At 40.2% G+C, this 17,997-nt stretch overlaps 1 protein-coding gene across 6 annotated transcripts in view; it reads right to left on the reverse strand.

Annotated features, from left to right (window-relative positions):
* The window catches only part of CDKL5 (cyclin dependent kinase like 5), a 180,944-nt gene that overhangs the window by 17,077 nt on the left and 145,870 nt on the right, over nt 1-17,997 (reverse strand). For all 6 annotated transcript variants that reach the window (XM_084790458.1, XM_084790453.1, XM_084790456.1 and 3 more), the window contains 4 exons: nt 15,852-16,818; nt 12,365-12,466; nt 11,990-12,095; nt 3,074-3,197 (listed from right to left, as the gene is read on the reverse strand). In XM_084790458.1, the coding sequence (XP_084646584.1) occupies nt 3,074-3,197; nt 11,990-12,095; nt 12,365-12,466; nt 15,852-16,818 (1,299 nt within the window). The remainder of the gene's footprint in view (nt 1-3,073; nt 3,198-11,989; nt 12,096-12,364; nt 12,467-15,851; nt 16,819-17,997) is intronic.

Below are 17,997 nucleotides of genomic sequence, written 5' to 3' on the forward strand. Positions count from 1 at the left end.
CCGTTACAGTGGGCAGCTTTGGGTGTCACTAAATCCCAGAGAGATTTAGTGGCCATGCATCTAGTGACCCAGCCCATCACCTTGAGTAACAAAGGTGATGAAAATAGGATGGCTATGGGATTGACAGTGAATGATCATGGATTAACAGGCAGGGTTTTACACAAAATTGTGACTCCTTTGTCATCTAGCCCAAGAACTATTCCCAAGGGAGTCAAAAGAAATGAGGGAAGTTCAAAGGCTCATTGTAATCAAGGAAGGAAGGAAGGAAAACAAAATGGACTTAATCAACATATACTGAGTTTTGTATTAAGTATTAGAGACATAGACAGAAGCCAACCAAGGAGCCTGACCTCTCACTGAAACTGCTCCCAGACTCATGAAGAAGAGCACTGGGGCTAAGACCACAGGGTCAGCCTTTTGAACTTTAGTATAATCCCAGTGGGAGCAACATGGAGAGTGAATGGGAGCCATAGGGGGCATTGCTCTGTCACTTTCCCTGCCTCATCCCTCCCCTAGCAGTAACTAAGGTCATCAGCTTTTGTGTGACACAAGAAAGTCAGTGCATGATTCTATTAGAAAAACTGTAAGACATACTGACAAGCTAAGATGGACATAATATATTCATAACTCTGTAAAAAGAAAGAAACTGTCATTATTCAAGTGAGTTTCACAGTTCTTTGCTTCAGTAGCTGGACTTGGAATGAACTTAGTTCAAGTATCAATTTTTAACTCAACTTTGATGGCAGTTTTCTAAACTGTTTACATACTTTATCTATCTATCTATCTATCTATCTATCTATCTATCTATCTATCTAGCCACCTACCTACCTATCTTTAGTAAAGTAAATGCCATTCATTTTATAGGCATGCACTCTAAATGGATATCTATAGTGCACAGGATTTTCAGAGGTCTGTGAAAAGATAAACTGCACATGCTATTGCTTGTGATCTTTCTCCCCTCTGGACACTGTGCTGTTAGCTGGAACGACAGCTCATCCTAACAATCTTGGTACTCACCACTAAAACTGGACAAAAGGAGGAAGAACTAGCTTCTAAGTGAGGACTGAAGTGTCATCCTATTAGTAAAGACGAGGAATCTGGCTGTAGTATGTTTATTTTTCTTGTTCTGAGATATCCTGGCTTATCTCCCATTGCTTAAGTGGGTTCAAGACAATCAAGATGGCCAGAGTAACAGCTCTGGATGTTAAACTACAATATCTATTTATTGTTTTTAAATATGACATAGTACCTCAATTTTTCCATTGCAGAAAATATATACAGTGTACAAATATTCTCTTTCCCAAAGAAATTTAAAGCAGCACCATTACAAAAACAGACTGGCCTGAGATTATGTGATAGTTTAAGAATAGCATTTTAGGGGTGGGAGAGATGGCTCTGAGGTTAAGAGCACTATCTGCTCTTCGAAAGGTCCTGAGTTCAATTCCCAGAAACCACATGGTGGCTCACAACTATCTACAATGAAATCTGGTGTCCTCTTCCAGTGTGCAGATGTACATGCAAGCAGAACACTGCATACATAATAATAAATAAATCTTAAGAAATACTTTAAAAAAGAATAGCATTTTACCATGCTTCTCTTATAAGGCTTTTGTGTTTATATTATCCAATGCATAGTTCTTCAGATATGAAGAATATGGTAAAACAAAGAGATCTTGGTCAAGAAAAGAATAAAGATGAATCAAGCTTAAATAAAGATTAGATCATATTAGATGTGATACATGAAGAAGGCATGCCATAGAAACACATCAGGAGGATGTTCTTTGCTTCAGTAGCTGGACTTGGAATGAACTCTAGTAAAAGAAGAGCCAATTCACAGCTTGGGGTTCTGGAACCTTCCTTAAACCACATAATAGCAACATTAGAGAAAGGATAATATCTTAGCTAAAGAGTAACATCCCAACTGTACCTCTGATTGCTTTCAAAACAACTAATTCCACACATATATGTATATGTGCATATGTATGTATGTATACACGTATGTATATACATATATGTCCACCTAAAACTCTATTAAGACAGATTAGAATGCATGGTTATCATATAGTAGGTTCTATATTCAGTCCCCACAATAAAGCCAAATCGAACCTCTAAAACACACACACACACACACACACCCTCCCAGAAACACTGCATTGCTAACAATGTCTATTTTACTTTTGGGCATTGAGATAGAGTCTCACTACATAGCTCAGGCTAGCTTTCAACTGGCAATCCTCCTGTCTCAGCCTCCCAAGTGTTGGAATTATAGGCCAGTATTACCATGCCAGGCCAGTTCATATTTTCAGTTAATTTTTACCTGACTAATCTAATTTTCAAAGGCCTATGCTAGTCTCTAACTGATACCATATACTGTTACAGATTATTACTACTCTATTATGAAACAGCCAAGAGAAAATAGTTCCTTCTGTGCATCTGTATTCTGACACTCTGACATCATTCTCAGGGCTTGTCCAAGCCATATCCAAAAATGGTAAACACTGAAAACTAACAAAAGCTATACCTGTTTTCTTATGTTTTCTACACACTAGGGAGCAAAACAGTCACAGAGAGGCATAGAGAAGTTTATGAGCAAAGTTAAAAGCAAAATGGCCCACAAACCATGGAAAGATTAAATGACATTAAGCGCAGTAACCATAGCTAGTAGCATAATGAGCCTTACAGTGCCAGGCACTGTTTTTAGGTGATCTAACTTCTAAGCTGCAGTGCATATGGAATGGCAATAGCTCCCTCCTCAAAGGACAATGATGAGACCTGAGACAATGCATTCAGAAGGCTATGCAAAGTGTCAGTACCAAGTTCACTGTTAATAAAAGAATGAATTAATATGATGGAAGACTTATCTGATATAGTTTTTCATCTACAGGCTATTTAATAGAAATTCTGAATTTGAAAAAAATTGTAATCCCCCACCCCCACAAATATCATATTTTCCTTATTCTTAAGAACGACAGGCCTAATAGGAAAAAGAGTACTAAAAAGTTTATCTGCATGTCTTTGAATTCCCAGATCTACATTAATAAAAGGAAGATTAAGATGAAACCAAAGCACTCACCATGGATCGAATCCTGGTTGTCTTTTCGAATGATTAGTCCCAGAGCTGCTATCAGATGGCAGAGATGAAACTCGAGTGGACACATTATTTTCATGGAAAGAATTGTCTGGTCGTGGAGATGGCACTGAATGAAGAAGGAAAAAAACATTACTGAAGTGTTTTGTTGCTTGAAGTAGTTCTGATGTTATTCCGCTGCATTTCCTTGGACACAAACGAAGTCAAAGCCCTCATCTGCCTTTCTAGAACTAGTTTCCTGAGTATGGACGTGGTCCAGGCAAATTTCTCTCCTCAACTGCTTAAATGGCTACAGGGGTCAGTTATAAAGATTTCAGAACAGAAGCCTGAGATGTCAGCTGATACACTACAAAGTATTTAAGGACATCTTAAAATGGGGCATCATTTAAAGGATGACCATTGTATCTGCTCCTCCCCCCTTAACATGGCTTTTGATTTTCTTTGAAGTTGAGGCTTTCTTATTACAGGTACAGGTACAACTATACAAAATCATACATAACAATATATGTATTGGAGCACACAAATTACAGTTTAAGCCTTGGCAATGTAAGGGTGTGCCACTTAGGTCTTAAATTTTAAGTTCATTTGGCCATGTGCATAAAAATATTAATTTTCTATACATTCTCAGTACAAAACTAAACAGAAATATGAACCATAATACATTAACTGATTCTGCTTTAGGGGAAGGGGTAACTATGTTTTCATCAATTTCTAAACTTGACTATTCTATAAATTTCATCATGAAAGAAATATAAACATTGTATATCAAGAGCAATGAAACCAAGTAAGGAAGTGCTTAGGTGCTCAAGCAGCTGAGGCAGGAGGACTGATGAGATCAAGGCCAGACTAGGTTAGAGTGAGTTCTAGGTTGTCCTGACTGGGTTACAGTATAAGATGCTGTCTCAAAACATCAACTATGTATTTATACATGGAATTACACGCGTGTATTATAGGTTTTAGGTAGTTAATAGTATGATTCCTTATCAGGCATTCTTACTGTTATTTAATCTACTTTCCACCTACTTCTGTATTTACCTTAACTTTCCCTCCTTAAAGAGGACCCCTTTTCACATTTCCCTGATCAGATCACTTCTACCTTGCTATTCCCCTCTCTATTGTTCCCTAACCTATCTTGACAATGGTCCTACTTTAGTTTCCTGGTTTCTATACAGAGCCAAGAGATCCCTGAGTTGCAACTGACCTAAATGCCACGCCCCTGAGGACTAGCTTTCATGGTACCAGAAGGTGCCATCCAACTTTCCAAAGGAGGGTGGTACCAACAATACTACTGTGGTGGTTTAGATAAGGATGGCTCCCATAGACTCAGAGATAGGATTGGTTGGTCACCAGGAAGTGACACTATTAGGAGGTGTGGCCTTGATGGAGTATGTGTGGCTTTGTTGGAAGAACTGTGTCACTGAGGGTGGGCTTTGAGGTTTTTCAGATGCTCAAGCCAGACCCAGTTTCTCTCTCTACCTGCTGCCTGCTGATCTGGATGTAGAACTCTCAGCTTCTTCTCTAGCACCATACCTAGCTGAGTGTGGCCATCCTTCCCACCATGACAATAATGGACTAAACCTCTGAACTGTAAGCCAGCCCCAATTCAATGCTTTCCTTTATGAGAGTTGCTGTGGTCATGGTGTCTTTTCCCAGCAATAAAAACCCAAACGAAGATACCTACCCATCTTTAATGCTGATGAACCACATCAAAGAACAGCATGGCACAATAACCCAAAGGGCTCAGTAATGGTAGGCATACCTTGCCAAAAGCCAACAGCTAATCACACTGAAGTATACACCTGGTACTGGAACCCTAGCCAACTATTCAGAGCTAGTGAAGTCATGGTTCTTGGAGGAGAATCTACAACCACTAATTTCCTAAATCATCACAACCTCTAAGGACAATCTCTAAACAGTTGTTCTTATATCCATAGATATGTGTAGTCTTCACCCCTCAGTGAGAAAACTTCTCTTGTAATAATTGGAGACCACTACAGAAAACCACAACCAATTAAGAACAGAGTTATGGAGCCCAGTCCCAATGGCTACATCTATAATACACTTCTCCTGCACCTAATGCTCAGGAACATTGAGGAAGAGGGAGTGAAAATACATTAGGAGCCAGTGAATCAGTCAATTTTCTGTGAGATTGGCTCTCCTAGGAATATAAGAAGCTATGCCTCATAAAGTCTTACCGACTTCCCAAACATGAGTTGAACAAGGACAACACCAAAGGATATGCCAAAGTGGACAGGGAAAAGCCCAGGGTGCTTCAACCTACACAATAATCTAAAGGCAACTAAGGAAATCTGGGAGCAAGAGAGGTACCTACAGGTCAGTCCTGAAAACATACAAGTAACATATGGAGTAAGCAGGTTACATTTATGCACTAAAATTAGTGAAAAAAAGAGACCATGAATTTGAATGAGAGCAAGGTGGTGGCATATGGAAGGGCTTGAAGGGAGGAAAGGGAAGGAGAAATGCTGTGATTATAATCTCAAAAATAAAAACAGCACAACCACCACCACCGCAACAAAAAGTGATACCATTTCACTTGCCTCTGGATAAGAAAGAATGAACCTATTCCAGAAACAACCTTGTAGATATATCTGGAAACATTTGTCATTTTTGTAAGCACTGTTTTTCCTCTAGGACTTACCAATATCACTGTAATAACAGATCTCCCCAAGTGTTTCATTTAGTTGAAACTTTCCCTTCTATTACTGAACTTTTAAAAATTAAAATGTTCTACTTGCCAAATCTCAAAGTAGACTATGAGATAAATAAAGGAAGTGTTTATCCATATTAACCAATTCAATCCATTTATAATGAAAATAGTGCTCCCAAAAGTCAAAGACTATTTCATTTATTTAAAACTCTACTTTCATCTTATATTAAAATATTCCTCTACTGGCATGATAATACACCTATAATTCCAGCATTGAAACCTAGAGACAGGAGGCTAGAAGTCAGCTGGAGGCCAACCTGGTCTATATAGTTACACTCTCCCACAAAAGAAGGATATTTTCCCCAATCATCTGTACAAACAACGTATATGACATTTTAGAAGAAGAGCTTACACTGTAGATGTTTTTACTCATGAATAAGACAAGACAAAAACATTTAATTAGCTTTAATTTGAATTAAAAGTTTATCCTTATAAGATTCTAAAATCGGTCGTTAATATCTCTCAACATCAATGGTCTCAATTCTCCAATAAAAAGACACAGACTAACTGAATGGGTGCATAAACAGGATCCAACATTCTTCTGCATTCAAGAAACACATCTCACCCATAATGATAGGCATTACCTCAGGATAAAAGGTTGGAAAAAAATATTCCAAGCAAATGGACACAAGAAGCAAGCAGGCATAGCCATTTTAATATCGAACAAAATAGATTTTCAACCAAGATTAATCAAAAGGGATGAGGATGGACACTTCTTACTCATCAAAGGTAAAGTCAACCAAGATGACATCACAATTCTGAACATCTATGCTCCCAATACAAGGGCACCCACATTTGTAAAAGATCTGCTAAAAAGGCTTAAACCACACATCGATCCCCACACAATAATAGGGGGAGACTTCAACACCCCACTCTCACTGAAGGACAAGTCATCGAAACAGAAACTAAGCCGAGAAATAACATCATTAACCAATGCCATGGGTCAAATGGATCTAACAGATATCTATAGAACCTTTCACCCAAACAAGAAAGAATATACCTTCTTCTCTGCACCCCATGGAACCTTCTCCAAAATTGATCACGTTGTAGTTCACAAAGAAAGCCTCAACAGATACAAGAGGATTGAAATAATACCTTGTATCCTATCAGATCATCATGGGCTTAGGCTGCAATTCAACAACAACAGAAATAACAAAAAGCCTACACGTATGTGGAAACTAAACAACTCTCTGCTAAATGACACCTGGGTCAGGGAAGAAATAAAGAAAGAAATCAAGGAGTTTCTGAAATTCAATGAAAATGAAGGAACAACATACCCAAATTTGTGGGATACATTGAAAGCAGTGCTAAGAGGAAAATTCATAGCACTAAGTGCCTTTAAAAAGAAATTGGAAGCATCGCACATAAACACCTTAACGACACAACTGGAAGCCCTAGAAAAAAAAGAAGCAGAAACACCCAAAAGGAGTAGACGTCTGGAAATAATCAAACTCAGGGGTGAAATTAACAAATTAGAAACTAAGAAAACAGTCCAAAGAATCAACAAAACCAAGAGCTGGTTCTTTGAGAAAGTCAACAAGATAGACAGACCATTAGCCAAACTAACTAAAAGGCAGAGAGACAGTATCGAAATCAACAAAATCAGAAATGAAAAGGGAGACATAACAACAGACACTGAAGAAATACAAAGAATCATAAGATCCTACTTTGAAGGCATATATGCCACAAAATTTGAAAATCTAAGGGAAATGGACGATTTTCTTGATCAATTTCACTTGCCAAAGTTGAATGAAGAACAGATAAACAAGCTAAATAGTCCCATTTCCCCTACAGAAATTGAAGTAATCATTGATAGTCTCCCAACCAAAAAAAGCCCAGGGCCAGATGGCTTCAGTGCAGAATTCTACCAGACCTTCAAGGGCGAGCTAATACCGATACTCTTCAAGCTACTCCAAAAGATAGAAAGGGATGGAACATTACCAAACTCATTCTATGAGGCCATAGTCTCATTGATACCTAAACCTCACAAAGACTCAACAAAGAAAGAGAATTTCAGACCAATTTCTCTGATGAACATCGATGCAAAAATACTAAATAAAATACTTGCAAAACGAATACAAGAGCACATCAGAGATATCATTCATCATGACCAAGTAGGCTTCATTCCAGGCATGCAGGGATGGTTTAATATACAGAAATCCATCAATGTAATCCACCACATAAACAAAATGAAAATAAAAAACCACATGATCATCTCTTTGGATGCAGAGAAAGCATTTGATAAAATCCAACACCCATTCATGTTTAAAGTTTTAGAGAGATCGGGAATACAAGGCACTTTCCTCAACATAATAAAGGCTATATATAGGAAGCCAATAGCCAAAATCAAAGTAAATGGTGAGATACTCAAGGAAATTCCTCTAAAATCAGGAACAAGGCAAGGCTGCCCACTCTCTCCATATCTCTTCAATATAGTACTCGAAGTTCTAGCCAGAACAATAAGACAACATAAGGAGATCAAGGGTATTCAAATGGGAAAGGAGGAAGTCAAATTATCCCTATTTGCAGATGATATGATAGTCTACATAAGTGACCCTCAAAATTCCACCAGAGAACTCCTACAGCTGATAAACACCTTCAGCAAATTGGCTGGATACAAAATTAACTCAAAAAAGTCTGTAGCCTTCCTATACACAAATGATAAGCTTGCAGAGGAAGAAATTAGGAAAACTACATCCTTCACATTAGCCACAAGCAATATAAAGTACTTAGGAGTTACTCTTACTAAGCAAGTGAAGGACCTGTTTGAAAAAAATTTCAAAACCCTAAAGAAAGAGATTGAAGATGACATGAGAAGATGGAAGGATCTACCTTGCTCATGGATAGGGAGAATTAACATAATAAAAATGGCCATCCTACCAAAAGCAATCTACAGATTCATGCAATCCCTATCAAAATACCTACGCAATTTTTTAAAGACATTGAAAGTTCAATTCTGAACTTCATATGGAAAAACAAAAAACCCAGAATAGCTAAAACAATCTTGTACAATAAAAGGTGCTCTGGAGGAGTCTCCATACCTGATCTCAAACTGTACTATAAAGCAATAGTAATTAAAACAGCATGTACTGGCACAGCAACAGGCTGGTTGATCAGTGGAATCGAATCGAAGACCCAGATATGAATCCACACACATATGGTCATTTGATTTTTGACAAAGAAGCCAAATCCATTAGATGGAAAAGGGATAGCATCTTCAACAAATGGTGCTGGTCTAACTGGATGTCTATGAGTAAAAAAATGCAACTGGACCCATATTTGTCACCTTGTACAAAACTCAAATCCAAGTGGATTAAAGACCTCAACATAAAACCAGAGACACTAAATCACTTAGAAGAAAAAATGGGAAAGAGCCTGGAACATATTGGCACAGGAGACAACTTCCTGAACAGAACACCAACAGCCCAGGCATTAATGTCAACAATTAATAAATGGGACCTCATGAGGCTGAGAAGCTTCTGTAAGGCAGGTGACACGGTAAAGAGAACAAAGCGACAGTCAACAGACTGGGAAAAGATCTTCACCAACCCCACATCTGACAAAGGTCTAATATCCAAAATATATAAAGAACTCAAGAAATTAAATACCACCAAACCAAATAACCCAATCGAGAAATGGGGCATGGAACTAAACAGAGAATTCTCAACAGAGGAATATCAAATGGCTGAGAAACACTAAAAGAAATGATCAACCTCCTTAATCATCAGGGAAATGCAAATCAAAACAATGCTGAGATTCCATCTTACACCCATCAGGATGGCTAAGATCAAAAATTCAAGCGACACCACATGCTGGCGAGGATATGGGGAGAGAGGAACACTCCTTCATTGCTGGTGGGAATGCAAACTAGTACAACCACTTTGGAAATCTATCTGGTGCTATCTCAGAAAAATGGGAATAGGGCTTCCTCAAGACCCAGCTATTCCACTCCTTGGAATATACCCAGAAGATGCTCCAGCACACAACAAGAAAATTTGCTCAACCATGTTCATAGCAGCCTTATTCATAATAGCCAGAACATGGAAACAGCCTAAGTGTCCCTCAATAGAAGAATGGATAAAGAAACTGTGGTACATATACACTGTGGAATACTATTCAGCTATTAAAAACAAGGAATTCCCGAAATTTGTGGATAAATGGATTGAGCTAGAAATGATCATAATGAGTGAGTTAACCCAGAAGCAGAAAGATTCAAATGGTATATACTCACTTATATCTGCATATTAGCCCAAGGGGCATGTCCCATGAAAGCCTTCACTTACCAGGAAACTACGACAGAGGAGAGGACATTCTAGTGGGACTCTAGATGAGAGAATCATGGGAGAAAGGCAAAGTAGAAGGACCCAGAGGGTCCTAGAAGTCTACAAGTAGAACATTATGATAGGCAGATTTGGGCACAGGGGTCCCGCTCAAACTAAGGCACCAGCCAAGGACAATACAGGCGGTAAACCTTAAACCCCTACCCAGATCTAGACAATGGACAGAACACTCTCCACAGTAGAGTGGAGAGTGGGATATTACTTTCTCACATACTCTGGTGCCTCACCTTTGACCATGTCCCCTGGAGGGGGAGACCTGGTGGCACTCAGAGGAAGGACAGCAGGTTACCAAGAAGAGACTTGATACCCTATGATCATATAGAGGGGGAGGTAATCCCCCTCAGGAACAGTCATAGGGGAGGGGAATAAGGGGAAATTGGGAGGGAGCGAAGAATGGGAGGATACAAGGGATGGGATAACCATTGAGATGTAACAAGAATAAATTAATAAAGGAGGAAAAAAAATAAGATTCTAAAATCATCATGGATGGGGTGGGGGCCATTAAGAAGCATATTTGATGTTAAGTGATTTTTCAAAGGGAAAGCTGGGAGGGACTATAGTAGCCTAATTTTTTAATACAGATCTATTTCTAAATAACAGATTCCTAATTTTAATGGCCAGCTTTTTTGGTATGTTTCCTCTGAACTTCTCCAGCTATCTAAAACAACAGAAAGAGCACGAAGTCAGGCAATGGGGGCATAAAAGTCAAGGCTGTGGTAAGTACAGACTTTAAACACCTGACCCTCTGTTCATATCTTCACTAGGACACTGGGATTCTTAAATATTTGCCACCTTATCATCACACAGTTGCAATCCCAAAGGGTTGTCTTTCTCTATTAGTTCTTTCCTAAATTTACAGAACCTCCAAAGCATGTTTTAGCCATCTGTTTAACAATAAAGTATATATTTACAGCTACTCTTTAAGTTCTTTAATTCAATTTATAACTCTTTATGAAGCTGTGTCAGGCAGTTCCTGCCTCCCTCTTTCCTTTCCTCCACCCCTTTCTCTGGGGATCAAATCCAGTGTTTCACACAAGCCAGGCAGGTACTCTATCACTGATCTCCATCTCCACCCTGAGAACTAACAATGTTCAAGAGGTTCAAAACCTTGCAGAGCAACATGGAGAAGCAGGGCAATTGTGGTCTGCATCGTATCATGGACAAAGACAAGGGTCCATGAATAGAACAGAGAAGAAATACTTCTGGAGTAAAACAGTGAAGACTGCCACACCAGAGAGGTTCCCAAAGAAAAGAGTGAAAGCAGCTGATGCCAGGGCGAGCCAGGCATGGTTGGGCTCTTGTGGGTGGAGGTGGGTAGGTAGCAGCCAGAGTAGACAACAAGGATTTGGTCATGAACAGCCTGGAATGTCATCTCAGGGAATTTAGATTTTACCCTCAAGTCAACAAGAAGGCCTCTAAAGGGCTCTTAACAAGTTAGAGCTAAGATATTAGGGTACAACTGTGAGGTAGCGGGGGCAATAGATACCACTATGCATCTTTCTCCTGTCGTACCATTATCTGACTACTCTAGGGAATTATTACACTTACTGGCAATCTCTTCTGTAAAAGTGAGAATGAGGATAGACATTTTTATATGTCTTATCTACTAACATATTCTAGGTGTGTTCAAACGTTTGGTATTATAGTATCACATTGTCATCTAAATGACAATGGTGAGACTAGCGGCAAAGAAGACTGTTAGATGCTGGCAATACAGGCAATGCTGTTGGTATGAAGTCTGCTGGGGCATTGAAAACATAGTGGTGGACAAGGAAAGGAGATGTATTCAACAGAAAAAGAGGAGGATTCTAGAAAATATGGGAGGAGGCTTACCTCTATAAAAGCTCCCAACTCTCCTTGGGACAGGATCATTGTACAGATGCCTATTTTCCTTGGGTGCTGTGCCATCTTCAGAGTGTGGGTCATGGTACACTCCACCCTGAGGCAGAAAACAAGGTTGTAAAAGTTGAGCCATAGATTGGTAATAGTCCTGCTCACAACAAATCCAACCAGTACCTATTTTTTCCACCTTTTTAAAGGAAAACTCAGGCTTATGTCATGAAGAAAACTACTTACTTTCTAAGTCAGTTCAATTAATTAATGGGAGATTGGGTATGGATAAAGTTTAAAGGCTAGGCTGTCATGCTGCTGAGTGAATGGTCCTTACAGACCACTCTATAAGATGTAGCAACTCTGAAGGGCTCAGACCTCAGACTTCTGACGGGTGTGGAATGAAGAGGTGCCTTCTCGGGAGGACTCTTTGACAGAAGGTCTCGCCACAGTCATCTCTGGAGGGAGCTGTTCTCCAGGCTGCAAGGCAAATTCAGAAAGATTTATGGAAACTTCCTATCTCTAGGGATGAAGACTCATCATGGTCTTCATTTAATACAGCTAGGACCTTAACTAGCTAAATTAAAAAGCACAGGGTAGCTTCAACATAACTCATTCCATAAAAATGCAAAGTATTTGATGAATGTAAAATAAGCCCCACCAATTTTAACAGCGAGATTTTTCATTAAAGTGAAGGCAAGTAATTCATTAGTCTGAAAATAGTTCAATTAATTATTTAAAACAACAAAAGAAATCATCTTTCCATCTAGACAGTAAGAGCTTTAAGTAGCACTATGCTTAGAGATTCTATCAGTCAGTCCAAAAGTGCTCTTACAGATTTTAGGCTGAATGCCCCAAAAGGAAAGATGCAGAGGCAAAAGTTATTTTCCTGGGAGACTAACACAGTAGACCCAGATGAAAAGAAATGCTTTGTGAATGCAAAAGGGGATAGAACAATCCTTCAGAATGATTTTTGTCTTGAGTCCCCACCTCCTACCGTCTATGCTCTGGCCCTCTTCACCTTCTCCTGGCCTGCAGCTCCTCTGTTTTAGGCATGGTCATGGCGGTGCCTGTCTCTAGCGCTGTTTCACTACCTAGCTCCTTCTCAGGTAGGGCAAGTCACAAGCCCAGCACAGCAGGGGGCATTTAACAGTGCCCAAGGGGGGTGGGGGGAGGGGAAGGGAAGAATCACATTTCCTACTCTGGGTTATGAGGATTAAGGAACACATTAGGAGTTAGCTGCATCTATATGTTATGCACAAAATGTATTATCTCAAGCCTATGTGATACATATAAAATGTTTTGATTTAAAAACTGAAAAAAAGATTTGGTATTCCCCTCCTCCCTTCCTTTCCACCACCATATTTAGAGAATTCTGGAAAGAAATTCATTTGGTGCAGCCATTCTTTCTAATTTGCCACCTGTACTGTTGACAAAAGCCCAGAGAAAGAATTTTTAGGAAATGAGTTACTTACATTTAAACTAAACCCTTGAGAGTTCCCATGCCTGTTTGAAAGTGGCTACAGTACTTTGCATGAGAATGAGCGCCATGATTTACTCACAGCTCATCACCCTTCAAACCTTCCAGCCACCTTCTAGCCTTTAATTGTGGCCTTTCTTAAGGCTTGGCACTTCATCTCCCGAACTAGACTTAAGGAACAGCTGGATCTGTGCTAAGCCTCAGCAATTGTTTATAATTCGTTTATGACTACAATGGTCACAGAAATTAATTTTCTCAATTGTCAGAGGAGCCACTCATTTGTCCATTTTCCAAGGAAGGCTGCCTTTTATTTTCTTTTGTTTGACACTTGCCTTAATGACAACACAGTCTGCTTGGTTTGGACTCGAGCTCTCTTCTGTGGGCAGTGGCCAGGTCCTAGAGATCTTCTAGCCACTCCAGGTTCTCTTATCTCTACAGTGAGCTCTCAGAAGCCCTTCTAATCATTCTCATAACTCCACTGCAAACACTCACGTCCTGCTCCACCTCTAACTGGGTACCAGGACATCTTGCCATCATTTTATACTTGGGGACCTGTAGCCTGCCTCAGAATCCCAGCTCTACTTTGAACTACCAGTTGGGGAAGGTTGGGCAGCTCACCCTCCTCCTAAGAGCTTCATCTGATAGGAAAAAGGTTGGATTAAGGAGCTGAAAATTACCCTTTCCATCTTTGAAAAGGAGCTCCTAGGAGAGAAACTCTGAAGGTTTCCTTCAACACTGCAATTGGCAAGTCCTGTTGTGCCTACTTCTGCTCAGTCCTTGCAGTCCATACTGCTTTTATCCTGACAATCCTGAATGCTCTGCTCATCTCCTGTGAGAATTGTTTGCCTTTACATTTTCATTGCAACAATGTTAAAGCAGTCAGGATCCATGCAGCATCATGTCTTCTGGGAATACTTTCCCTGTTTGAATCTTCTTTCTTGCTTGCTACCACTTTCTTCCCCAAGTGAAACCTCAACCTCCTTAGTATCTGCTCAGAGTCTCCTTCCTCTGGGAGCCTCCAATAGGGCCCAGGCTGGACTAACAGAACCACTTCCATCTTTCTTTTGACACACAAGCACACTTCTGTGCGCTTACTGGAATAAACTTTTGCATTATTAAAACATAGTCTGTTGCCAAGTGTTCCCTGCCAGTTGATATACTTCAAGATGACAGGGATGCTTTCATTTTATCTTTCCAATCAAGCCTTCTTGTGGTACTTAGCTCAGCTTCATTCTTCATCCATTCATCTGTCTACCTACACAGGTCAGACTGTTAGCTACACTAAAGCCATTGCAGACTGTTCCTGCTCACAGTGATTTCTCCCTATTCTCTATGCCTATTCATAGCCAGGGCTCTAATAATGCAGGCCTTAATGATTTTGTAATTTTGCAGGTAAAATGCTTGCCATGGAAACCTGATGACCTGAGTTAGACTCCTAAAACCCATATAAAGATGGCTTGGGAGAACTGACTTCACAAAATTATCCTTCCACACATATGCCCTATGCATATTCCTTGTCCTATGTCATAAATGTATATATAATAATAAAGAAATATGTAATTTAAAAACCCCATGGGGCCAGAGAGACCATTTAGCAGTTAAAAGAATGTATTGCCACTGCAGAGGACCTGAGTTTGGTTCCTAGAGCCTATGTCAGGCAGCTCACAACTTCCTATAACTCTAGCCCCAAAGGTATGTGATATCTCTGGCCTCAGTAGGTGCCTGCGCCATGTGTGCACAGATGTACACATAAATCCATAAGTTTACAAATCTTTCAAAAATTACAAAAGACTGGGCAATTATCACTTAACTTGGCCTGAAGTTAAATGTATCTAGCTTAAGATCAACTAAATTTTTTTTAAATTTAGTCAATACACTTTGTATTAGCAAAGAAGTTTAAGCAAATGTGGTTTAGAAAGATTAGAGAAAAATACCCCCAAAATTTGAAATAACTAAAAGCTAACCTGTATTGCTTATTTCAATAAAAAATGGTCTGTCAGCAAAATATGTCAGAAAGGAACATTTAAGAAAGATTACTAAAACCAAATGTGAGATGTCTTCAGCAGTTAACAGTTGATTTAAATACATAAATAATAATTCTTTTTGAGACAGGGTTTCAGTATGTAGCCTTGGCTAGCCTGGAATGCACTATGTAGCCCAGGCTATCCTCTGACTCACAGAGATCTACTCTGCTTCAAGTACTGGGATATGCCTGTGTATAGGCCACTACACACAGCTAATTATTATTTTTAACAGAGCGAATCCAAAGTCCCAATGAAAGTAAAGCTGATTGCAGTAGGGAAAAATGCTTAGCACCCTTATAAATAGTCCTTGTAACACTTTCCCAAGATAAGACACCAGACAGATTAAAATGCTAAGTAGTACCTGGGGAGATAAGAACTGCAGGCTGTTGGCTCTAGCTGCCATCCCTTGTCCTATGCTCAAGCTTCCATCAAGGCCTTTAGCTCTCACTTTGTCCCGGGTCACATACATGGAATGCCTGTGAGGACGTTGCTGAGAGGAGAAGGGGCTAGTGTAGCCTAGCCCATAAGAAAACGATTCATGAGGTGTAGACAGCGAATGTGAATGGCTGCTGTCTATGTGCTCAGGCAGCTTCAGTTCTTCCACAGTTTTTGAGTGTCTGGTGGTGGTTCGCCGTGAGTCCAGAGTGCCCTCGGTTCGATTGTTTCGACCTGAAGGACTGAGCAAAGTTCTCGTGTCACTGTGCCTGGTGGGAGTTGGGCTGGTGGGAGAGTTCAAGTCCAAGCAACTGGATGGGAAGTATCTACTGGGATTAGTCTCGGTGATTTGGGCTCTGGCTTCTGATAGGTTACTAACAGACTTGGAGTCACTCAATGCCCCGTGGCTTTTGGCCTTCGTCCTGTACGATGGACTCCTGGAGGACTGCGGAATGGTATCGATATAGCTGTGCCGACTCTGCTTCTCACTAGGCTGCAGCGTGCCAGCTTTGCTCTGGGAGCTTTCCATGAATGAGTGCCTGTTCTGTTGAGATCTGCTGCTGGACTTGAGGTACTTTGTGCCTGGACCTTCCGAAGGCTTTGGGTCAAGATTGAAGTCAAACTCTGTTTTGGACTTGGCTTCTTTCGGGCTGAGAAGGTGCGGTATGTTATTGTTTGTCAGATCTTTGCTGGAGGACCCGGGCTGGGTGCTTGCTTGGTATGTTTTGGTATGCATTGGACTGAGAGTAGCTCCAGCAAGATTTCCATTTAGGAAGCTTTCATTTGCAGGAAGGCCTTCATCAGCCCTGGGCAGACCCACGCTTAAGTTCTGAATATCCTTGCTGTTGGATCTGTGGTGAGTCTGTAAAGCAGCACCCTTGCTGGATGGGTTTCTACAGTTAAAACAAAAGATGCAGATCAGTTTCCTTTAGTAGGAGACAAAAAAAAAACCAAAACAAATAAGCAAACAAACAGTAACACCCTAGAGAACATACTTAAAACACTTGAATAGCTCAGAGACACTGTGGAAAGAATTTAAGAGTGGGTGGAGGGGAGGGACTGGCATTTTCTGGATGTGACATGGTTGTTGCATGATGATCTTCACTGTAGCAGTGGTTACCTGCACAGGACTGGGCCTGTCACCATTCCATCATGAATGTAGGAGGAAACCTAAGTCCTACCCTCCCACAGGAGCTACACAGACTCTGAAAGGTTGCAGAGAGAGGGGTAGGCATATTCTTTGGCAGTGTAGCCACTGGTACATTGCTTCTACTCAAGATAATAACCCCTTACATGTTCAGGAAGGCAATGCTAATTATCAGCAGTAGGCTGGGCACACACATGCATGACATGAAAGTCAGACAGGGGCTTAGAAGAAGGGATTTGCTGGGAGGATAATAGGAACGTTTTGATTAAATAATAGTGTGTGTGTATGTGTGTGTTTGTGTGTGTACACAGGGAGAGGGAGGGAGGGAGGGAGAGAGGGAGAGAAAGAGAGAGAGAGAGAGAGAGAGAGAGAGAGAGAGAGAGAGAGAGAGAGAGAGAGAGAGAATACATTTTCTAAAGAGGCGAAATAGCAGGCACTACCATCTCAAATATGTCCCTATCAATAACAAGCAAGTTTTTCAGAGTAAGTCACTGAACAATAAAGCACGTCCTGATGAAGCTGTTTTGTCATCCTTAAACGCTTGTCTAACTTGCTGACTGCCAACACAATCGCTGATAGATTCAGGAAAAGTATGCTTTGGCTATGACTGTCTGGTACAGAAAGCTTATAAGAATAAGAGAGCTAGCAGACTGCTGACAACTCCTTTATCCTCTTCCATGTCAGAAGGCAATACTTAGACTTGAAGGTTACTGTGTTCTTTGAACTTCATATTGTTTGTAAAACCTGTAGGCTGCCTCAGAAACACACTCACAATATCTACATACACGGTGGCATCTCATCTTTAGCCGGTATAGTCAATGAGTGAGAATTCTAGTGACGTAAAAGAAAATGACACTCAGAAAGAAATATGAACTGACTAGTGAGGTTGGTTAGAAAACATGATGATCTGTGTTTATGTTTTAGA

Source organism: Acomys minous (genome assembly GCF_964271855.1).
Source record: "Acomys minous genome assembly, chromosome: 7".
NCBI lineage: Eukaryota > Metazoa > Chordata > Mammalia > Rodentia > Muridae > Acomys > Acomys minous.